The following is a 24517-nucleotide window of genomic DNA, read 5'->3' as shown; positions in this document are numbered from 1 at the left end:
AATGGTTTTATATCTATTTATGTTAATTGCTTGACTATGACTTGGTTTCATTTGTGAAAGAATATTTCTGAGATGAGTTACCCCTCTCACAGAACTATTTTGAAATCTAAGTGCTTAATGTTCTTAAAGATCCAGATTTTGAGTAGATGGAACTATACACACACACACAATGCAATGTACATTATTAATTATAGTAGTAAACTGCAGTAGTACTGGATTTAGAAACAATGGGCAGAGATTCAAAACCAGCTTTGTAGCATTGACACATGAAGACTGAACAGTAATACAGCAGTATTTTTCAGCAGAACATAAATGTTCCAGGACTTGGGTATAGCAAGTTAGAAAAAGTTATGAAGCAATACTATTGTGAGACAGTTCATATTAATAAACATGTGCTTCATACTAATAAACGTGCTGCCTCCATGTGACTAGAAAGGCAATGCTTTTTTTCCTAATGGGGCTGAAATTTTGCCTGCTGGTTCTTTCAGTATTCAGTGTGTGTATTTGTGTTACATGCTTGTATCTTTGGCTCAGCGTCACCTTAGCACAAACAAACTTCAAGAAATTCCAGTGTCCAAACTGTACAATGAGTTCAGCAAGATGTTTGCACCCTGTTCTCTTTAATACAATACTGAATAATTGCTGATTTCAGTGAAATGGGATTGCCTTACTGTGCTTGAGTTCAATGGGCAACTTGGCTACCTAGACTACATCAACATCATTGGCACCTTGTTCCTGGAAAGAAAACTAGTATAGGTGGAGAAATCCTGGCCCCATTGAAACTGGTGGGAATTTTGTTTGTTTACGTTGGTGGGATCAAGATTTTAATAATTTGATCTGAAATAGTTTGGTTTGAGCTGGAGCTAAAGTACCTGATTAAACCTGTATGCTCCCAAATGGATTGGCAAGGACTAGAGTCTATTCCCCAAGTAAGTGGTATTTTATTTATCTTGAAATCAAAGCAAGATTTCAGAAGTTAAGGGTCTTGTCAAAAAAAGGTAACTGGTCAACTGTGTATCATTGCTTTGTTGGTACTTGTCATTGCCTATTTGTTGTACTGTCTAACTATGGTCATTGTCTGCCTTGTTGTACTATCTAGTACCTTGAAGTCGTCTTAGTTTTCTAAAGACTTCACAGGCTGATGAGCAAATTGAAGTACGCTGCTCTGATTGAGTTTCTCAGTGGGCTCAAGAAGCCTCTGTGGTATCTTCAGAGGTCAGAGTATTTTGTATTTTAAACGCTATTGTGAAAAACAGAAAAAATAATTGCATGATGAAACTAGACCAGGGCATGGGCTGAGCCCACTGCACACAGAATAAATTATAAACATAGGTGCTGAACTATGAGCACACAGTTCTCTACAGTTCCTTGCCTTTTTCAGGCAGCTTGGTCCTACCTCCATAAGAGCTGAAGGGATCTTCTTCTGTTTCTTAAAAGACGAATAATGAATATTGTGGAAGACAGAGGAGAAGGCACTGCTTGAACACCTGGATGAAGTTGGAGGGAAGCTCACACTTAGTGGCCGTTCTGCAAGATTAAGAAAATTCAGAAAGGGAAGGGGGAAATGGATGAATCGGTACATATCAGATCGAGGGTAAGAGACATACAATAGGCTAATGCAAATGACTAAGGAATATGCAATGCCTCCTCCATAGCCGGTTTTTATTTTAGCTTTTCTTCCAAATCACTCCTGTAAAAGTTTGATTAGATGGGTGGATTTCATAGCACCCTAGGTTAATGGTAATAACCTACAGCTGCTTGAAAGAAGCATGCAAGAAAGCTGACAAAACACAAAATACAGCTTGTTTTCTTCCATTTTAAAATCAGCATTAAGCAAATAGTTTTTCCATCTATCCCCTCTATGTTCTATAACACCTTTGCAAGATAGATTCACTAATGGGACATCCTTTCTGTATGAACTGTTCTCTTTTGAGTTCTGCATGAGAGAGTGTTACTCTGTCTCTGTCAATCTCCATTAACCTCAGTTGTTTGTGTTCATATTTTCATGATCTCACTTCTGGCACTCCTGGGGCCTCAATACCCATGCCTTGTGCTTGAAATGAGAAATCCTCTTTAACAAAACACAACATGGTAAGCAGATCCTAAAGCTTCCCTGTTATACAGGCAGGAAATGGGTTTGTCAGTTTTGCCAATATTGAAGGAACCTTACCTCTTTTCTTAAGTTCCACATAGCAGCTATCACAGACTTTGGCTGCCTGATCTTTGAGGTACTTCATAGGGTACTTTTTTCTTGAACAATTTCGACATACAATCTGTTCCAGCAGGGAGAGATGCACATAAGTACAATTTCAATTTATACATATGCACATACAAAACAAATCCTCTGAGCTGGTTGGGAGAGGAAGATGGATAGTGGATAATATATGACTTTCCTAAAACTGTGGCAGTCAGTGTAAGTTTACTGACTAAAATGTTATTGCTGTAGATTTACACTGTTGTAAGCCAAGCAGAATTGATCACTGGGTTTGGTTGTACACCACTGCTGTGCCCATCTCCCCAGGAACTTACACCTTCCCTACTAGTGAATCACAGAAAGACCACTTTAATATTACTGCTGTTTTCATAGCTTTGTTAGTAACATCATTTTCTTAAGCTTGCATGTTGCAACTATCCGTGTGTAGGTACAGACTGATTTTTCTTTGTGGAATTAGAAAAAAGATTAAGTAAATGCGTTTTCATACTAGCAAAAATTAGTGGTAGTTTGTACAAAAAAAAAAAAAGAAAAAAATCACTGAAAGACAGCCATGGTTTAAAACAGGACTGCAGATTTATGTGTATAAACAAATCTCTAGAGGCACTGATACAGGGACAAAACCAAGAAAGCGTATGGGTCCCCTTGGCTTTAGGGCAAAAGGCAGCAGCTCTTCAGTGGAGCACAGAGGAAACTTTCCCTGTGGTCACTGGCTAAACCATGCTCTACTGCTGAGTTTCTTCACTTTTAATAATAAGATAATTTTACCAGCTGTTATTAGGGACAGGAATTGGACTAGATGTGCTACTGCTTTGGTCTAGAACAGAGCGTATATTTTTAGTGTATTGCTTCATTTTCTCTAGAGCTAGCTGTATATCCGATACAATGGCTGGACTCAGCAACAATTATCCTGTAAGCCTTCAGCTACTAGCCTTTGGGAATTAATTGGGCCCTCAAGGAAAGGTTACTGTTGTTCTGACTAGAGTCATTAGAAACCTAATGACCTAATTTAGCAAAGCACTAACAGGTTCTGTGAGAAGTCAAATTCTGGTCTTGATGTCGCTACAAGTTTGTAGAAGTTACAGCAGTGGCAGCCAGTGTCCTACAGGTGCGAATAAAGCCTTCCTGAGAAACTTATACAGCTCTTACCTTCCCACAGGCATGGCAATGATGTCGCCTCAAAGTGAGGGTAAAGTCACAGCCACAGTTCATGCACATCATGACATGGGACACAGGTACCAAAGTGGGAGGCCTCTCACCCAAGGGTATTCCAAGCCTTTCCCTTAGCTTAAAATCAAACAAGAACAAATAAAGAAGCATCCACACTTCCAAAGTATGCTCAGTCAGTCCTGCTCCATCACATACAATTCTCCTCTCATTTCAGTCTGCCTTCACCTGCTAAAATCTCCAGGTTTTTTTAATTCATAATTCATGTTGTAAGTGAGATACAGGTGTTTCGGCACTGAAAGGCTGTGGCCAGTCAGTACATGGTGCTGTTAAAGCCAGAGTCACAACAGGTAAAAATCAATGTATTGTTGGTCAGGCACTGACACTCTTCCACATCAGACAAGATTCTGTTTCATTGCGTATGCAAATTGCATGTAAGAATGTAAGTTAAAGCCATCTTTTTCTTAACAACTTTTGAAATGAAATCCATAAAAAGCTCTGTAGCTTTCAATCGAAAAGGGCCTGAGCTCTTTATGTCATTGCACCTTGGGACAGTTCTATGATCGGGGAAGAGAGAGTACAGAAAACAGTAAAACCAGAGATTATTTATCCCCACGCAATCCAGATCTGATCCGTGCTTTCCATTGCTGATCTGAATATATGTAAACAGTTTGAGAAAATGTATTCACTGTTGCTATTTTGTGGAATGCACCATGCTGCAGTGTTGTACAAGTGTCTTTGCTCCAAGCCCAGGGAGCCATGGTCATTGTGAAACTGAACCCAATCTAATAAGCTGTGCTGAGAAGCTGTGTTACTTCAGGTTTGGCACCAAAGTATTATGGGTACCCCACTGTCAGTTCACAGCAGCTTAGTGTTTGGCACAAGTAGCACAAGCTCTTGTGCCTGTGAAGGACTGTTTGTTAAAAGGCTTTCCTATGAGGAAATCAGACTTCTGCAGACAAATAGGATTTAAACACCGAAAAATAAAATTCCTCTAGATTTTTCATTGTGCACATTCAGATTCACATCAGAAGAAGAGCTGCAAAAGAAATTATTTTTTCATTTGTTGAAAAAGGATTTAGTTTAGGTTGCTATACTAACTAATTTCTAATTTTTTCTTGTTAAATATTTGAAAGTAGGTTAGCTTCAGGCCAGAAGGAAAATCCTGTTTTGTTTTTTGAATTCATTTGTTTAATTTCTGAAGTCTTCAAAAATTGAATCACAGACTGGTTGAAGTTGGAGGGGACCTCTGGAGGTCATCTGGTCCAACCCCCTGCTCAGACAGGGCCACCTAGAGCCAGCTGCCCAGGGCCATGTCCAGCAGCTTTTGAGTATCTCCAAGGATGGAGACTCCACAACCTCCCTGGGCAACTTGTGCCAGTCCTCAGTCACCCTCAGAGTGAAAAAGTGTTTCCTGATGTTCGAGAGAACCTCCTGTGTTTCACTTTGTGCCCACTGCCTCTGGTCCTGTCCCTGGGCACCACTGAGAAGAGCCTGGCTCCATCTTCTTTGTACCCTCCCATCAGGTATTTATACACATTGATGAGATCTGCTCTGAGCCTTCTCTTCTCCAAGCTGAACAGTCCCAGCTCTCTTAGCCTTTTCTCGTATATGAGATGTTCTAGTCCCTTCGTCATCTTCACGGCCCTTTGTTGGACTCTCTCCAGTATGTCCATGTGTCTCTTGTACTGGGGAGCCCAGCACTGGACACAGTTACTCCAGGCGTGGCCTCACCAGCACTCTTTTCTTCCCCGGTTAGCCTTGTTTAGTAAAACTGGGGTTCTACATAACCTAAAATACCATGTTTACTTTTTTTGTCAGATGCATTCTTTGCCTCCTTAACTGGGAGTAGTACAACTGAAATTAATGAGGTAACAATAATATACATCAATTGTGCCGATACAATTAGAATATTGCTGGTGGGGTTTGCATGGGCAGTGACCTTATTGTGTGTATGATATTAGTGTAACTAATGGGTAGTTTTGTTTCCTTAAAATCTGTGAAGTTTTTAGCTATTTTGGATGAAAGAAAAATAGCTGCCCATTAACACAAAATAGTCTTCCTCCAGAAGAACTCCAATTTAAGCAAAGACCACAGAGTACAGAGTATGATTAACATTTCAGAGGTGTGCCATTAGCTGTGATGAGCTTCATTATTTATGCTTGGCATACTGGTTTAAATGAAAATACTAAGAATGTCTTGCTACTAGGAACTCTGCGTTTTATAACCCTCTTCCTTTCCTCTCTCTTTCTCTCCATTTCCCCTTCCACTTTCAAGCATTGAAAGACTTGGCCTGCTTTTACCTCCACGCTGCTGTGGAAAGTGGAAGTGTTGTGATCTTTGTAGTCATCTGGGATGTGTCTGCTGATGCAGCTGTACCAGTCATCCCTTTCCGACCAAGAGCTGTGGAATGAAATACAGCAGAGCAGTCAATTCTATGCACAGCAGGGACTGAAACAAGCTGTTTCTGGATCAGAGGAGAAAAGCTTCACTTTATGAATGCTTGCTTTTCCCTGCTACTGCATTGAACTGGTAATTTTCTGATGAGGAACTTGGAATTGTTGGACTTACTCAGTGGGATGTTTAATGTAGATCTAATGTTAGGACTGTGACTGAGAAGGAACTGAACACCCAGAAATTTTTTCAAAGTAGTCTCTAACTTTGCTATAAGCTGTCCAATCCTAGATCACTTAGGACAATATGAAATGTCTCTTTTTGTCATGTATGCTCTAGCTTTTAGGCACTCCAGTGCATGTAATGTTGGCATGGGTTGCTCAAAGTCAGCATGTTTATGCTCATCTCTACATTGGGATGCTTAGATGATCTGTGTGTTGGAAAATGGAGAAATCTGTCACCCGTGGTAGAGATGCGAGTGCTGTAATCTTCTAGCTCCATCACAGACGAGTTCCTGTCTCCTGGCAAGAGGCCAGGGCAGCAATTTGAGAAGGAAGTTCTACATTCCCTCTCGTTGCAGTTATGCATAGAGGCCAGTAGTTCTTCAGAGTGGCCCCTAGATGCCCCCTTTGCACAAGGCAAAACAGTGAGTGCTTTGCGCTTCTCTGCCAGTCCAGCTCTCCCAGAAAAGCAACAGGGCTCTTAGTGCCTATTACTTCCCGGATGCATTCGCTCTGTTACAGCCATAAGCTGTCCTGCCTGTGTTAGCTGGGTTTCCTGTTGTGGCTTCAGACTGTGCTCTTCCTGTCCATCTGAAACTGTGCACAGCTCTAGTTCCCAGCATCAAGTCGCAGGAGGGAATGCAACTCAGTGTGGTCTTCCCTCCTCAAGTCGAACCAGCCACTCACATTAAAGTTATCCACTAGACTTTGTTGTAAAAATTAGCAGTGGTGTCGTTGCCAGCTGCTGTTCAGCTGTGAGTTCCTCACACTGTCCTCATGAAGGCCACCAAAAAAGACATCTGAGAACAATTTGTCTTTTGTGGTCTTAAAAAAAAAAGGGGGGGGGAGCCCACAAAAAGAGAGGAAATGTCAGATTTTATCAGTGATCTCTGACTTAGCATCCCTTTGCACTGTGAGCATAAGCCCTTGTCTGAAAAGCATCAGCCTCTGTAAAATACAACAAGGGTGGAGCAGAAATTGGAGCAGAGCACCACGTGGTTACCCCTGTGTCCAAGAAGAACATTTCTGAAATGCAAATAAAGGTATAAGAGAAGTATGAGCCTTATCCGTAAAGGCTCTGTGCTCAGATCTGTTACCAGCTCACTGCAAGGCAATAATACGGCTCGTCGAGTGAGCGAGCCATTTTCAGCAGGACATGTAAAGATTTTACAGTGCCATCTGCTCATATAACCACGCTAATTTCAGAGCTTTGGTAATCCTCATTTTATTGCCTTTAGTCCCTAGCACTCATGCTGTATTTCTTCAGTGCATTCGCCTTGTCTCACACAAGCGTAAAGGCATTGAGGTTTGGGTTGTGGTTGTTAACAGCTGGCCTTCAGTGCAGACTTGCAGCACCTCAGTGTGAGCACTAGGAGATACAGTCTTTAGGGACACTTGGTACATTTGTGTCTTTGGTGCTCCTTTTGGCGTGTAGGAGGCCAAGGACATCGTGCAGTGGGGTTAGGAGAGCATGTTGTCCCACCGTTGACTTATCAGCTGGCCAACCAGTGCAGAAAGGGAGAGGAAAAAGTGTTTTGGGGTGACTTTATGGCGGATTGGTCCCAGAATGAGCAGCACAAGGAAGGGAAAGAGGCTCTGTTCCAGCACTCTGAGAAGAGTCAGTCTCTGTCTGGCTGTTAACAGAAGGGCAACCTTAGTCTCAGGCCCTGGTTCTATCTACTACCAAAGAAACAGCTTGCAGTGGCCTCACATGCTTTGTTTAGGCTAACTAAGCACAAACTTGATGAGTACAAAAGGCAAAGAAACAATATAACAATGGAAGCAGAACATCCCAAGCTTCTCGTTAGGGATGCCAACTTAAGTTGTCCTGAACAAAGAGGACATGCAGCAGTGATTTCCCCTCTACAATACTGTACACATCCTGCTTTTGTAACTGGCAGCAGGTAATTCAGAAGTACCGTGTATATATTTTAAGGGTTGTGATGAGTGTGCAGCTCTAAGAAAATCTCAGATACTTTCTCATTTGCTGGTTATAAAAGGAAACAGACAAAAAGGCTTTGACAGGTATCTGAGCACTGCCCACAGATGGCAAGTGCTCTGGGAAGGATGGGAGCTCCAAAGTTTGATTCTGAGTAAGAAAGTGCCATCCCTGTCTTTCTGTTGCGCTGTGTAATTTAGGGAAGATTGCTGTGTTTCCAGCCATGCTGTAGTTGGAGACTGATGGTAGGAAAGCCAGTACTTAAAAGCATTGAAGACCTTGTTATTTGGAAGACTTAATTTTAATACCACTGCTAGTGTGTTACCTCTTTTGTAGTAAACTATGTCTGAAAATCAAGCCAGCTACCTTTGTGCAGTAGCTCTAGGTAAATTTGCAGGATACTTTTGGGCTAGAAGCACGAAAAAATATAGTACACCGCTATCTTCTGATCAGAAACTGACCTACAATCTCTTTCTGGCATTAGCTTGTGATGCCAGGACAGAGATCCTGACTCCTAGTTGTAATCAGTACTAGCACTACACAAGCTTATTAGTGAAATTCCTTGTATTAGAAAGATCCATGAGGTTGACAGTAGGTTCAATTTTGGCTTTGTCATTTAAGCATTATTAAATGCTTTTATATTTATAGCATGGTATTGCCTAATTACTAACTTCACCACCAGATATACCGCCCTAGTGGTATGATGTCACCAGCAAACTTATAAAAGGGAGATATAACATACTCTTAGTGTGACAGGGAAAAAGTGTGAAAGATAGTAGACTCAGGCTTCTTAGTAACGGACTTTCTTTGCTTTGCTTTCTCTTTCCCATGTTATCAAGAGACGACTTCTAATCTTTACTCAGTATATGAGTTGAATTAGTTACAGTTTATGAGCTTTGTGTTTATAATAAATATCTTCATTGTGTAATCAAGCACTCAGCCATTGTCTGTCACAATAGCACAAACTAAAATTGAGTTAAAGAAGAATGAGACACCAGTTAAGTCTTGGGTAGGCTAATCTAGAGATACAGCTCTAGAATGTAACACCCTCTGCCATGACTGTTTGGGGACAGTACCTTGCTGACAGGGTCAGGCAATATTCATCATTTTCAATCTTCAGGACATTTTGGGCTTTTTCTGTCACTGGGCGGCTGACCTAGAAACAAATGCCATGAACATGAATGTGGATGTGAGTTAAACTGTCTACAACTAGTACACCATGCAAGTCTCAATGCATATGGATCTATGATGTCCCAGCCATCTGTTTCATATTTCAATACAAAGAGACGGGCACGTAGGGGTTTCTGTCTTTTGTATTGCTGATGTAATAAGGAATGCTCTCTTATTTCAATGTGGTGGTGGTGCTAAAGGGAAAAAAAACATTTACTACAACTATAAAGGTAGGGATAAAGTATCAATCGGGTTTCAGTTTTAATATGACAAGCTGAGGAGATGTTTAGTCTGACAAGTGACAGAGCATTTTGGGCAAAAGTTTTGGCTATTCTTGGAATGAATGGAAAGAATTTTCTTCCTGACATGCAACCATTATACAGTGAAGCCCTTCAGTTCAGTGAATACCTGTCTGCAGCAAGGCTCTTTAAGAGCAAAAAAAACGCACTTAAAAGCTACAGCTCAGCTAAAACTTTTTCCCTGTAATGTAGTTTTAGTTGCCTACTAATAGCAACAGCCACTTAGGAGAAACATAGCTTCATGGTACTGACGCGTTGTTGTCAACAAGCATCTATTATGCCAGTGATTGTTTCAAATGTACCCCAACAAGTACCTGCTCTGCAACTCCCTTTCACATAATGGTAGAGCGTTTTGGCGATTCCTACTGCAGCTGGGAACCCATAGTTAGTTTTAGACTATCAGGTCTCTAGGGTGATCAGCCTCCCATCTTTTCATAACACCACAGCCCACCTGTGTCATTCTGCTGGAATTAATGATTAGTAGTTCTCAGCTTGCATGTTTCCTAGATTCCCAGACACCTGACTTGCCTCTTCAAGTCCTCTTTCACATAAATATGAATTGGCATATTAGCTATAGAACAGTTATGAAGGTTCTTGGTGGGAGGTATGTAATGGGTGGCTAGGTAAGAAGCAAAGACGCCTCCAGCTCAGTATCTCCTGGTGCACAGGTACTGGTGCCAATGGATGCTTAGGGAAAGAGTGTAAGAACAGGACAATTGTGTCCAGTTTCTGTAATCTGCAATTTAGAAATTTACTGAAGAAGATGTATCATTGCATGTAATAGCTCCCAATATACCTTTTCCCCATAAAGCTGGCTAATCACTTTTGAACCCATTAATGCTTTTGATGCAAACAGTCAAAGGGTACATGAAAACGAAGCAAATGAAAGCTTATGTAAATTTTGAATGGCAGGAGTTTAAAACTAGGCAGACTAAGCCCTAGTGAATATGTTGTAGGGAATAACCATGTATTGGCTGGAAACATGAAGAGACGAATGGACAAAATGGGATAACAAATCTTTTCTGTCTCTAATTTCATGATCAGATGGTAAATCTGATTTTGGCTTGTATTATTTATGCAGCCTGAATAAGGCTGTCGTACTAAGTCACAGCCTTATAGATAATCTTTTATCTGCTTTATATTTTTTTTCCTTCTGTCTACTGTAAGAGGGAAGGGAATCCCTTGATAATAGGTCCATCCTCTCTTTCCGCTTGCCTTCAGCTGGATATGAGACATAAACCAGCAAAGCGCTAAAAGCCCACTATGCAACTTTAATTCCAGCCTATAATACAGATGAGGCATTACCTTCATGCCTGACATAGCCAAGGTGCTTTTCAGTCGGTATTTGCCATCCTTCTGGGGATATGTGTACAGCAGAACATCATTCATCTATATGAAGAGAAAGACAAAATCAATAATTTGCAATATGGCTTTCAGGCCTGCCTGTTACTCCTGGGGGGATACACAGAACAAGCAGTAACTTGATGAACTGCTAGGACTGTTACTAAAGACGGGCCCAAGCCACACAGCTCAGATCAAGACCAGCATTTCTACAAAACTCTGGGGTGTCTGCATCCAGGACTTTGATTTCTTCCCATCTTTGACTGTTGCTAATGCCTAAACAAGTAGATATTCAGTTCTTTTTTTATTCAGCTTGGGGGAAAAAGCTGCTTGTTTTAAGGGCAATGCCATGTTCAAGTTGGGAAGGCAGGCTCTGCATTTACTACCTGGCAATACCAACTAAAGGCCCAGGATGCTACAGCTCTGACTCTCAAGAGTCCCCCTGACAGTGAAGCTGTGGTGAGGCCAGGGGTAGGACTGGGCTTCACAGACTAGGCTTCACAGACTTCCATTTTCTGGGTAAAAAGGAAGTGTTGGTGAGGAGAGGTGCCATGGTCTGGAGGAATGATTCGGGGAGGAATGGTTTGGATATTTGAGACCAGTGACTGTACTTCACTGCTAGCAAAACTGACCTAGACATATGACAGCTTTGCTGAGTCTGTGGGCCGCAGGAGAGACCATGGAAGGGAAAAACTGAGGAACAGCTTTTCATTTTAGGAAGAAAAAGAATCTGTACCTTAACACCCCAAATATTTCCATAGTTCTCACAGCTCCTCGCAGAACGCATGTTTTCAAACAGCTTCATACTAAGTGGGATCAGATCTTCTCTGCTCTTTGCCTGACTTAATCATAGACGTTATTGCAGCCTTTTACCTTCATGCCAACAAACAAATAAATGAAACGCCAGAACTGGACCTTGTAGGTCTTTGCTGGCGTCTCCTTCCTTTACTACTGGAAGGTGGGCCTTAACATTGCCAAAGTAATGCTTGTGTGTATGCATTCTCTGCTTTACTTGAACGAGCAAGTCATGTTTTGTTGTTGTCTTTCCCAGGCCTCTCACATCAATACCAATATGAATAAACTCGGACAAACACTTGACTACTGTACTGGGGTACTATGAACAAGGATGTGCAAGGCAATGTAAAACCAAGGCATAGGTAATACTGTGTGATGCCAGACAAGGCATCTTAAATGCAAAAATTCTTGAGAAATTAAAAAGTAGACAGAAACCAGCTTCACTTGGATTCCTCTGTGACAAAGACATCTAAATATAATCAATTGGATGGTAATAATACTATGTTTTGGAAGGACAACTGTGATAAAGAGAGACACAGAGGAGAAGGGAGGAAACTAAAGAATGATTTAGCAATAAAATAATGTATCATGTATGACTGGAATTGTTGGGGTTTTGATAGTACTGCCTGACCACCTAAAACTGCTGATGTGAATTCTTCACAAATTTGCTTGCCTGAAAAAAAAAAGTGGAGCCTTATGGATGTTTTCTTAAAAGGTGATAGTTCACCTTTCTTGCAGAGCAGGAACAATGGTTAAAGAAAAATGGCATGGGATTAATAATCATGGGATTAAATCCTTATCACCTTGGACTTAACAGCAAAATTGTTGTTGCGTTTATTAGGGTCATGAGTTCACTCACGGATACCAGTTCATTAAGTAGCTGTTTGATTCACAGCAGATCTGGCTTCTGTGCATTAGCTGCCCATATTTAAAATGCAGATTCCCATTAATGTGAGGCAAAATATACTGAAGAGTGACTTTCCCCAAAACTGTTACTTAAAATTTTACTACTTTTAAAAATTTAATTGAGTTTAATAAGTGAGATCAGCCAATATTTTTGTAGAAAATGCTGAAACATTTCATTCTAACATTTTAACAAAGACTCCCATGCTCTCCTGTATTGACCACTCTACTGTGTATTTCTCTGTGTCCTTCTAATAAGTCTTAAATCAGGAGTCTCATGTTCTCTGTAGTCTGATGTGAAGTATTTACTCCTTTTGTATTTTCCCTAGAACAAGGTGACAAATGACTTGTCACAGAGTTTTTCTGTGATTTACTTATTGCTCCATAAATTACCCTCCATGCTAACATTAATCCAGTCAGCACAGTGACACCTGCACAGTACTGACCACATGATGATTCCCAGTTTAACCAGGGTTATGCATAACCAGAAAATGCATCATAACCTTATACCTGAGTGTCTAGGAGGCTAAGGCAGAAAAAAATGAGCAAATGTAAACCTTTCAGTGAAAAGCAGGTGAAAGCTATTTTCACTTCATATTACTAGTAGCAACAAGGACTCCAGCAGCCGGGTGGGAAAAGGTAAAAAGGCAGGCAGATTTATTTATTTTAAAAGCTACATATTTCTTTAAAAAGCAGCTCATTCTTTTGTTACTGTTGATTAAGGATGACACCCTGGTGCATACTGTTGTCACGACAGCTCTGGTTAGTATCCCAAGATTTTATTAAACATTAATGATGACTTTGCTTTATAATTGCCAATTGGAGTTTTTTTTCTCCTTCTGTTTTTCTCCCCCACAGTATATAGTGGTAGGCTGTGACTTTGAGGTCCCACCAGCCACAGCTTGACACAATGAAATTGTAACAAATATTTCAAAGTTTGCTAAGCAAGGCACACATATTCATGAAGAAAGAAAGGGGTTGCACTTGCTGCTGTCTTCTTTGCCACATCTACGCTGGAGACCTGAGTGATGGCTATATGAATGGTATGGACAGAACTAGCATCAGTACCAGTGGTTTCGTGCATCGTCCTGCTTCACACTGCACACTATTCCCTGAAACAGTGAGGACTGGGCCATGATCAAAGCTGATCTTGCAGCCCCTCAGGAATCTCTGGTAGAAGAGATTGACTGCCGCAGTCCCCAGGGGAGTTCCCAGCGGTCCTTGGGCTTCAGACCCACTTCCTGTTTGCTGGAAAACTTTTGAACAATTGGGGATCCCCAGACTGCTCAAATACTGATGCAGGAGCAAATATTCCTGTTCTGCACTGCTCTATGCACACACAGTCCCCAAAACAACAATTGATAACACAGAGAAAGAAGGATACGTCTGCTCTTTAATTTTCTTTTTTTCTTTTTCTGTTACTACTGTTCTTTTTTCCCCTTCTTTTTATAGTCCGCTCTGTTGCGATGGGAACACAGTAACATTAGAGGTCAGTGCAAGTTTTCTAACCTACAGTGTTCAACTTATTGATCCAAACAAGTTTATCTATGCCCTGCTGAACCGCTGGCATCCGTACGTAATGTGCTCTCTTGTCTAAAAGCTCCTCCCATGTGTTTGGTTCTTCTGAATGTTTTAAAGGGTAGTTCATTATGAACCCTGTGTTGTTCTATTCAAGTCTGCATTAAACATCCCCTGAGTGTCAGTGGAGCAGCCTGAATGTGTGCTGGGGCTGCATTTTCCAAACTCTGACTCCAAAACCTCCTGTACTCTAGCCCTGCCAGCTAGAGCATTAAACAGTCTCCCATTTGATAGCAGCTTCTGGCACCCTGCTTGCAACACAAGCAGCCTTTGTAGAGAAATTCTTGGGAGGGTGAGATAACAGACATTGTCTGAGTTGCAAAGTCCTGTGGTTGGGGGGCAGTTAGGGGCCTGCCAGTGTCAGCAGCCCATACTGTGCTGCAAAGAGGCCCCAACATCCTTGTAAACAGAGACTGGACTCAGGAAACAGGCGCACAGCAAAACTCACCAAACATCCTGCCAGGAAACGCCAGATTCAACAATACCATCAGCCTGCACAAAACAGCCAGCCCAAGTAACCTTGTGATATGTAGAACATACACCCTCAGAAATATATGCACATCAAAAGCCCCCAGATGTGTCGTACACACTCATGCCTATATGGGCTGTGCACAGACATACAATGCTCCTTATGGGCATACATTCACAGCACAAGCACACACACCACCAAAGCACACCCTGAGTGTACAGGCCAAGTAGGAGTCTGGCACACACCCCATTTTTATCACATATTCTGTCTACAGCTTTAGTTTGGTGGGCTCATCTCCGGGGACGTGTAGGGCTTTAATTCTGAGTTATCCTTCAGTGTATACTCTTCCAGTGAAATTCTCTCCAGGTCCTGGGCTTGATTTAGCTTCAGCTGGGTTAAGTTCACTACTAAAAACTACAGAGAATGCTGTTCATGTAAAAATCTGGTTTGGGTAGCTAAGGTAAATACATTTCTTTCATCCAAAGCTAAACCAAACTACACCTATACATGTTAACTTCTGGTGATCTTTTTGAGTGGCAGCTGACATGCAAAGTATCAAAAAAAGCCAGTTCTGAAAGGGTTTTTTTGATTAATACATTAGGACAAATTCTTATCCTACCTTGAGTTTTGCCAGTGGATTCAAAGGACTGATACGGTCCTTAGAAGATACGGGCTTTAAATAAATGTGGGTTTTAAGAGACAGTGTTTAGATTATTCTAGTCTTGGGGTGAGTTTGAGTTGTTTTTTTTTTCCACAGAGTCCTCAGGCATCAGAATCAAGACGTGGGTTGGGCTAGATGCACTGGAAGGGGAAAGCATATGTGCATGCAGGCCTTGGCTGTTACAAAAAGGTGTTGGCAGTGATGGTTGGTAGGGCCTTAAGACTGATGCAGTAAAGATGCTATATGCCAAGATGAAAATACATTGCCATAGCTATTCAGTAGTTGTCTTAATGTAGCCACAGGCTAAATAGTCCAGTAAGTGATGCATGAATGGTGGTTGCATGAGAGGTGGTGGCACAACAGAGAATCCACAGCATTAGCAGTGACAAGCAGATTCAGGTGTTAATGCAGGAATTACCATATTCCACAATGAATCCGCTTTCCTGCAATTTTACCATACACGGCATTGCTCTGCAACCTGAGGAGCTTTCAGGGTAGAGGACATTGAGTAAAAAAAATCACTAAATCCAAAGGCAGATCTTTACCAGTAAGCTTCAAACTGTTTCCAACATCCAGTCACCCCTGCCCCACCCAAGCAGGAGACATAACACAGAAAGCCTGAAATGGTTGCAACTTTAGTGTGTTGGACCTGGAAAGAAGCCAGGTTTATGAGCCTCTTGGTCCTTGAAAGTGACTGCTATGGCTTAGTCTAGCTCCACCACATACTTTGCATGACAGCACGTTCAGTCACAGTTTGCCTTTCTGACTCAAAGGAAGAAAAAAATGCTGTTTCTGAATGCTGAGAGCATCTGTTAATGACAGGACACTGGCTACTGTAATGTCTCCAGCTGCCAAGAGACACTTCTGTCTTCGCAGTTTACATCCGGGTTTGAGCAGCTGAACTCTCCCCAGGAATCAAAAATAGTTCCTAAACTAGAAAGTGCCAGAAACTCATTTCTGTGCTTTCTTTGTTCCAGTAGTACTTTCAGCCTCTTGTGACCCTGAAGTTGATGCAACCATTTTGGACTACTGGAAATTTAACTCAGTTTATCCCAAGTTTCCATTACTTTCCTTTCAATGTTTATTACCAACCTGATTTCTGATCTTCCTTTTAAATTCGCTGTATCAATTATAATAGCTAGGTTTGTGACACTTCAGTATTTGCCATAGTAGTGAATTATGATGACAGTTACGAAAACACTGGAAGACAAAATGGTAACAACTTCTTGGAATTTGGTCCCAGCTTTAGCCACAACTCCAAAATGTTTTTGTAATACTAGCAAAGGTGAGCATTTCACAAGAGGGATCAGTAAGGAACCAAGTATCATCTGTTACAAAGTGGTCATCTGTAGGCTTCAGAGTTGTGACTGCTGAGAACACTGTTTCTTAAGACCGGCTCCTGGAAATTCTGGCATGGCAATTTTCCCTTGGCTGCAATAAAGTCACGATTTTAACGTTTGTTGCTGTTGTTACAGTCCATTGATGCTGACTCAGTAAAACAGCACTGCAACAATCTTGTATTTGAAGATTTGGGTGAAATCCATCCCTTTCAGTACATGAAAGTCTCAATTTTCACAGAAACCAAGAAGCCATCAGAGAAGTGCAGTGCCAGTACTGTGTCCCATGCTATCTGATCTTTTATTATGACTGCAATACATGATCAAGGAGGCAAAGAAGCTTATGCATCCACCCATGCACAAATATTAATAAGAGGGAGAAATAGGAAGAATTAATGGCAAAGTGTATGACTTCTGTGATAAGCCATCTTTCCTCTTCACAATATTCCCAGGGTTAAAAGCTGTTGACACTTAGAGAGGCCACAGCAAATACATATTCCAGGCTTATAAGCCATTTATTTTAAAATAAATTCTGCAAACAGTACTTTAATGTTAATAGCAGCAGTAATGCTCAGTTCTTTATGGCTCTTTTCTGGGAAGGAGCTCTAAAGAATTTTTCAAACATTAACAGGTAAGCAGGTAACAAACTCCTAAGACACAGGCAAGTATTTTCCCTTTCATTCTGATAAATGCATAAAATTGCCTGCAGTTACACAATAAGTTACCTGAAAAGTTGAGAACAGAGCTCAGGAGCCTGGAGTCTCAGATATTCTCTAACTGCTCAGTGTAGTATGTAATGCAAAAGAGAAAGCATGAGTGTTAATAGCATATCTCCAAACCAGTGGTTTTTTGTGTTTTAGTTTGCAAATACTTGCAATTTTTGCAGTAGGGTTGTGGACCCTTGTGAAGGGTATTCCAGCCACCTGATGAAAGGTTCATTTTTCTTAACTATCTTAGAAGAATTTTGCAAACCGTCATTGAAAACTGCTGTTCCAATCAGCAGGAAGCTGGAGGTGTGTGTTCAGAGGGACTGTCTGAGGCAATGCACATAGTTATCAGGTAATTTACAAAGATCGGGACAGCAAGAACTAAAACCTAGTCCTTGAGCTTCAAGGAGACAAACCTCTCCCAAGTCAGTCCAAAGAAAGCTTTCATACACTTCAGCAGTAGGGTGTTCTCTGTTGGTTCTAATCAGATTTCCTAAAGGCTTAGGGTTGGACTTTCAAGTGTGAAGCTTAATTGCTGAAAGTATTCAGGAGCTCCCATCCTCCTGATCACCTTGGAAACTTGCAGTTCTTTTTAAAATTATGGCCTAATCAAGGCTGTGCATAGCTGTGGCACAATGCAGGGCCAATGGGACATGTGTGAAAAGGGCTACAGCCCTGTTAGCAATCAAAACTGACTCACCTCATCACTTCTGGTGGCTTGCAGCCTGAAAGTTTCTGCCAGGATTCAGGGCTGCATAAATGCAGGAGAAGATACAAGAGAGACAGTAAAAATATAAAAGAAATCTTACCAAGAACAAATGCCGAGGGTGCCTGGTTTTGCCAGAGACTTTCATCAGCGTTCCCTCTTTAACAAAGATCTAAAGGAGAAAACAGCAGGTTGTGATCCTGAGACTTCTCATTCTGAATCTTACTGAGAAAAGAGAATATTCCTCCTGGGGAAAGAGCTACTCTACCTGCTTTCATCAGCACAGGAAGAGAGAGATGCCTCAACCCGTGCTTGTAGTCTTACTCCTTATGATCTGGCTTAATCTTTGCTTGAGTTAGCCCTGCTGCTCTTCGTGGCTTGCATTTGTATCAGAACCAAAGTGGAAACCCACTTGTCCTCAGCCCACTGCTTCTGCACCATAAGCTGTGCTCAGAGGTGACTGTCACAGATTGCAAAGCTAATATGTAATGGGCTGCAGAAAAGAACTCGTCTTTAAAAATCCTCTAAAATAGACCAAAAAGAAAAGCTGAAACCTCAGGTTCCAACACGCTACATCCACATAACTGTGCCTGCGTACGTAATCTGTATCTGTTTGCAAACACAATACTTTTTTGGTCCATATTGTTACTGTGTGTGAAGATAGGACTATGTATGTAAGCGTCTAAACAAGCATACTAGAACTTGATTGCAATAACATTTGAAAAGGTCTAGAATAACTGAACTACATCAGTGGATTAACAGTCATCTACTCTTTTCAGACTGAGAACAGATCTGGTGTAGTTTTCCACTCTAGATCAATTTATAGTTGAAGAGACCAGTCCCACAAATTCTGTCGGCTGGGCTTTGGAGAATTTGTTAAAGCATTACCTGGCAAGGGCAAGTGAGAATACTGATGTTAGAGAAAAAATAGAGGTTGACTGCGATATTTGGCTGATCAGGATTCTTACGCTCAAAGTATGCATGCTTTGAAAATTGCTTCATGAGTTTTGCTAAAGATACTGGTGGACTGAAAGGGAAATTAGAGTAACTCAAGAAATAAAGCCTTTGAAGTGTAGAGGCAGGTTGGAGCTGCGGAAACTGGACAGGTTTGAAAGCCAGGAGAAGAAATTTGCATTTGATGTGGATGGCAAGACAGAGTCATACTCTCTCCCACGTTTCTGTTGATGTGTTGCTTAAAAATGATGTCTTGCATTACAAGCACCACTGGGGAATGGTGAGAATAAAAATTTGAAAACAAATCACTTCCTCTGATTTAAGGCTCCTCCCCAGCCAAATAAAACTCTGAGCCTTTCCAGGCTGCAAGTGATTCCTGCTGGTGTTGCAACCTTTCAACAGGAGTATATAGGGAGGAAAACAGCCATTACACACTATACATAGGGTGGCTGAGGGCAACTGGAGTGAAAAGTCAAATGGCTGCTCTGTGTAAAAGCAGGGGCAATGCATGTCTTTCCCAGGCTGAGGCTCTCCGCACATCTCTGCACACTGCCAGAGTGATGCCTTTTGACATGAACCAGTGCTCCAGCTCTTATCAGAGTAGGTCGGTAAACAACACCTGTAGACATATGAAATCTGGCCATCCACAGAATCAGAGATATATCTGACGGGAAACAATGCCCTTATCCGCATGGGTCTGGCGGCAGCACTCACCCTTCCTGGCTGGAGGAGACCGCTCTGCCCTCTCACACTGTGCTCAATGTGTACCAACTTCTGCAAGTTTTCCTGGGAGAGAGAAACAGTGTTTAGGGACTGCGTGGTGCCTTCTTCAGACAAGCAGGCAAACCTTACCTCACCCCTCCCCGCCATTTTATTTCTCTAAAAGTGGTGTTACAGAATTAGGTTTGAGAGAGAACTGAGCCTGGGGATTTTATGCCCAGAAAGTCTTCTTCCAGCCTTACAGGTTTTATAAAACCTCCTCACCTGCATTTATATCTGCTATGGCCTTCTACACTCCTGTTACCTGTGATACCTCCGTTCACATTCCAGAGGGCCTGCTAACACTGTACGGTATTTATACATTGGCCTCTTTGCTGACTTTCTTGCTGTGGGAGCTAATAAACCGACAAAGTACAGCATCTGCTCCAAAGGCCTGTGCATTAGTGGTGTGACACGGATAATCCAAAGCATGCTTTGATACTATAAAGACTGTTGCTAGGATTATCCGGAGGTTTATATTCTGTGATAAATGATTAATGCCTTTGCAATAGGGGATTTAGAAGGTTAACTAGAAAGCATGCAATGAAGCTGCATCTCTCTTTTGATGCTTTGCAAAGATCAGGAAGTTTATTATCAAACTTTGATACTATTAACTGCCTACCTGGCCTTAAAGCTCAGTCAGTCAGTGGGCACTGGCATGTGGCATGAACTTATCTGTGAAGATGGTAAATAAGATTAATCTAGCTAAGCCTGTGCTCTCATAAAAGAAGACAGTATTGGGTGAATATACAAAGGAGGAAGAAGGGTTGTCTGTACCATTGCAATATTGCTAGAGTCTTTTCAAATCTCCTTCCACTTAGCAAGTAAGGCTGCTAAAACCGAGGCTTGTACATAGGATTCAGCTGTGGTTTTATCTGGTCAGAACAGTAGAATGGGCTGCACAGCACCAATGAGTCATCACTGGAATATGTCTAAAAATTAGGAATCACTTGTCTAAGTTAGCCATTGTCTCCTAATTCCTCAGTTACATGCCCATATATACTGAAGACTAGGGACCATATTTGATATAATTTCATGACCTGGCAGCCTTTGACTACAGTTTTCTGCTATGACAGATAACGGTCTGTTTTCCTATGCTTCATTGACTGGCATTAAGATACCCCTGGGCTTAGTTAGACTTGATTAGATTATACAGTGTGTCTGCCTGATACAAATCAGTGCTGTCTATGGAATCAGCTAATTAAGAAAGCTATCACTGATACCAGAAGGAGCATATCCATATCAGCATGATGATCTGTCAAGGCTAATTTACGCTGCATTTCAGCTAACACAATTAATGTACCTATTTCGCCTTGCTTTTTGAGATAAGCCTGAAATACCTCCGTATGTTACTGCCCTGGTGAACTATTACATTTGTTTAGCATGATACTAAATGTAGTTCTTAATCAGTAACTACATATCAAACATATGGAGACACCTACAAGCCTTGACCAGCACAGGGCTGCATTGTGACCATACAATACAACTGGCAGTTGACACATTTTCAAGAATTTCAGCCACCAAGTATCTCTTTTGCAATGCAGGAAGTAACAAATGGAATTTTTCAGGTCACTTCTAAAATACTATAGGCCAGCAAAATGGAAACAGAATGTATAAACTAATAGTACAGGAAATACCAGGGATCAGGAGACAGCTATCTGCAAAAGACATTTGCAAAGGACTTTCCCATCACTAAAGGGTATTTTAGCCCTAGCAAAACCTGTCAAATTGACAGCTTCCACAATGGAAGCCTGTTCTTCATCTGCAGAAAAGGCAGTGCCCTCCTGTGAGCACACTCATGGCCATGCGAGTACTACAAGGGTTTCTACAAGAGTGCGAGGAGACTTCTGCAGCTCGGATACACCTCAGCTTTTCTTAGGACTGCTGGCAGAGGCGCCTGTTGTAATGCTGACATTTGCAATATGGACACATGTTCACCAGGGAATGGACAAAGATGTATCAAACTCATTTCCTGTAGGAAGTCAAACAGCCATCACATCTGAAAGACAGTGATTTATCTGGGAGTGTGGGCAGCTGAGGGCGTATAGTTTCCCTGCAGTTCCCCTAAAACTCCCTGTTTATATAGTTTGCTTCATTGTCCTTAAAACTGTCATCATTCTCCTTTCAAATATGCTTCACAAGCTACAAATGAAAAATGAAAACAAAGCTCCACCCAACTAGGGCTGCAGATGTGGGTGGCTGAAATCCTTCTCTGGCCATTTCAGCAGTGAACTGCAGCTTCCATCATATTATCATTATGTCTGTGCAGGAGGAATGCCTCCCCAAGGAATTCACCAGCTGCTAATAGCAACAATGATTTATAGCTCTTAGCATCTTAGGGCCTCTAACAGATTGTAGACGTTCACAGAACGATACAAACCCTGCTTAGTTCAGGTAGTGAATGTCTCTTAGAGTTACAGATAGACTTAACGCTATGTGGTATGCCTTATGCCTCTCTTTGCACATCTGTAACTTGCAAATAATATTTTCCTACTTGATGAAAATGCTGGGGATATAGTTAATATCATAATGTGTCTGAAAATCGTGGTTTAATAGTTCCCAGGGAAAAACTGCTACAGTGTTATTATCATAAAACAAAAATGCTAATAGTCTATCATTGATATTCTGCAGAAAATGTAGATCATCATTAAATTCTTCCTGACAGATTTTTGGAGTGTAGTTTGATGAGTTGATAAGTGGCAGGAGAGATCTTCCTCCTTCCAGGTACATGCCAAGTCTAAATTATTGCTTAGAACTTCAACCAGGTACACGACAAGTTATTAATGCTCTATCTGGTCTGGCATTGTTCAGTTTGTTCTGCAATTAGAGTAACTTCTTAAATTCTTTGCATTTTTTTAAATCTGAGAGAAAGAAAAGAACTGCTGGTTGTAGCTTTTGTGGATGGGATATTAATTCAGGAGGACAATCTCTGATTTAGCAGAATGTTGAACTTTGATTCTCATGAACCTGCGCCTTCACAAAACCCACAGCATTCACACAGATGAGAAAGAAGAAAGTGTCTTCCAGGCCACAGTTTTGGAAAAGAGCAGATGTGCTCTGATGATATGATAAAAAATTAAGTGTAGAAATCTGTGTAGAATTTATGTTGAAATTGTTCCAAACCAGACATTAATAATAGCAATTATTATACAGTTGGTGACATCTGTAAAACTCAGACGATATGGTGATGTTCTTCAAATTAAAGCATGACTTAGTGGAGACAGGATCATGGCATGATTATGCAGCACAACAAATTTGATTTTGGCCAGTTATGTATACTTCTAATTTCAGAAGAGTATTCATACAAATCTCCCATAAATCTGAGTCAAATATAAGGAAGCACAGATGCCAGGAAAAGATATGTGACCTTGGTCTGTTAGGAGCGGAGCTCTTACGGTTCTCAACCTTTAATACAGGTATCCCTAAAGCTCTGAGATTACTATGGAAGCTTTCCCTGAGGTCTCGGTTTTATGATGAAATATTTATTATTTTGGTACAAAGAATTCTCTAATAACAGGAAAGTATGATTATAAATTCTTTGCCTGAGGACAAAGAAAATCAGAATCAAACCTGTTGAAAACTTTGCTCAGTAAGTCCATAGTTTCAGAGTCATTCTGTAGAGTGGCTAGTTTACATTTCTTTTTATGATAGAACTCTGGGCTTCTTAGACCACACCCTCCCTGCAATCTACATCTGTTCTTTTGTTTTAGTAACAGAATAGTGTTTATGTAGTAATTAACTACTGGTTAGTGCTGTTGATGTTGAACATCACTTAGAATTAGTCTGTATAAACATCATTGTTTCCATGCATCTTGCTTTTCTTTTATGCTTCTTTCTCTCTCCTTTCCTTCTCCTCCTTCACCATTATGTTGGGCTGTAATGCAATTACCATTTCATCTACAAAGACGTTCCTCCCAACTTTTGTCTCCATCCTATCTACTATAATGGCTGATGACAAAGTAGTTTGTGCTGATACCAAAAGTATCTTTAAATAAAGCTTAGAGTAAGCAACTAAAGAGATCAGTGTAGCTGATAGTTCACACTCAGCAAAGGTGTTCAGGCTGTTTGCTTGCTGAAGCAGTGTGTGCTGCTTTGTTTACATGATTCACATTTGGAACTTTTCCTTAGCAATCAGGAGGATTAAAAAAAGTGCGGTCTTTAAAATGGAGGTTTGAAGGTTTTGCGTTGTTGCAGAGCCACATCAACACAGAAAATGGGCTGATGTTATTGTATGAAGGGGGAATATGTTCTGAGGTGGATGTGCCGGGATGGGGTTGAGGGTGGAGGAGCTTGGAGCAGAAAAGCAGAAACGGACTTAAGCCAAATCAATAGGTCCAAGCTTTTTTAAGTTTGCATTCAGTAAAAATGCAGAGTTTTGACTTTAAAAACCTTGAACTTCAGAATGCTCAAAATCTTGATCTGTTGTCATGGCTTGAGATCATCTCTGCACAAAATCAGAAACCCACCATTTGGACTTCATGTTGATCTGTGGTCATTTTGCCACTGGTTTCAGGAGAAGCAGATTCAGACCCTCAGTCTCAATTTCTAGCTAAGGAGACAGATCCACAAAGGCAAGTTTGTCTATTCAGGAAATAGTAAGTAGTTTTAACTGCAACTTATCCCTTTCTGATACAAATATTAGAAGGCTTGGGTTTTCTCTGTTGCTGGCCATGAGGAGATCATCACAGAACTTTGTGCTCTGAAACAGCCCATGAACACATGGGCTCCATTTATGACCTTGGCACACTTATTAGAGACATGGCTTTTAAACCTGCACAGCAGAGATTTCCAGATGTGAGCAAAAGTTGATATTCTTGGCTCTTGGGTTCATTTGGTGCAAGCAGATGCTTCCACTTGTTCTGAACTAAGCATGAAAGCTTCAATTTTAAAAGATGAAGAGTACTT

At 41.1% G+C, this 24517-nt stretch overlaps 1 protein-coding gene across 2 annotated transcripts in view; it reads right to left on the bottom strand.

Moving 5' to 3' along the window:
- Positions 1-24517, bottom strand: part of FGD5 (FYVE, RhoGEF and PH domain containing 5) — a 111810-nt gene that overhangs the window by 5889 nt on the left and 81404 nt on the right. For both annotated transcript variants that reach the window (XM_075432805.1, XM_075432806.1), the window contains exons 11-18: positions 19568-19639; positions 18003-18071; positions 10708-10791; positions 9010-9089; positions 5683-5782; positions 3362-3499; positions 2171-2273; positions 1397-1527 (exon numbers count right to left, since the gene is read on the bottom strand). In XM_075432805.1, the coding sequence (XP_075288920.1) occupies positions 1397-1527; positions 2171-2273; positions 3362-3499; positions 5683-5782; positions 9010-9089; positions 10708-10791; positions 18003-18071; positions 19568-19639 (777 nt within the window). The remainder of the gene's footprint in view (positions 1-1396; positions 1528-2170; positions 2274-3361; positions 3500-5682; positions 5783-9009; positions 9090-10707; positions 10792-18002; positions 18072-19567; positions 19640-24517) is intronic.

Source organism: Opisthocomus hoazin, chromosome 11, assembly GCF_030867145.1.
Source record: "Opisthocomus hoazin isolate bOpiHoa1 chromosome 11, bOpiHoa1.hap1, whole genome shotgun sequence".
NCBI classification, from domain to species: domain Eukaryota; kingdom Metazoa; phylum Chordata; class Aves; order Opisthocomiformes; family Opisthocomidae; genus Opisthocomus; species Opisthocomus hoazin.
The sequence above is the reverse complement of the archived record's forward strand: the minus strand, read 5'-3'. Positions and strand labels throughout refer to the sequence as shown.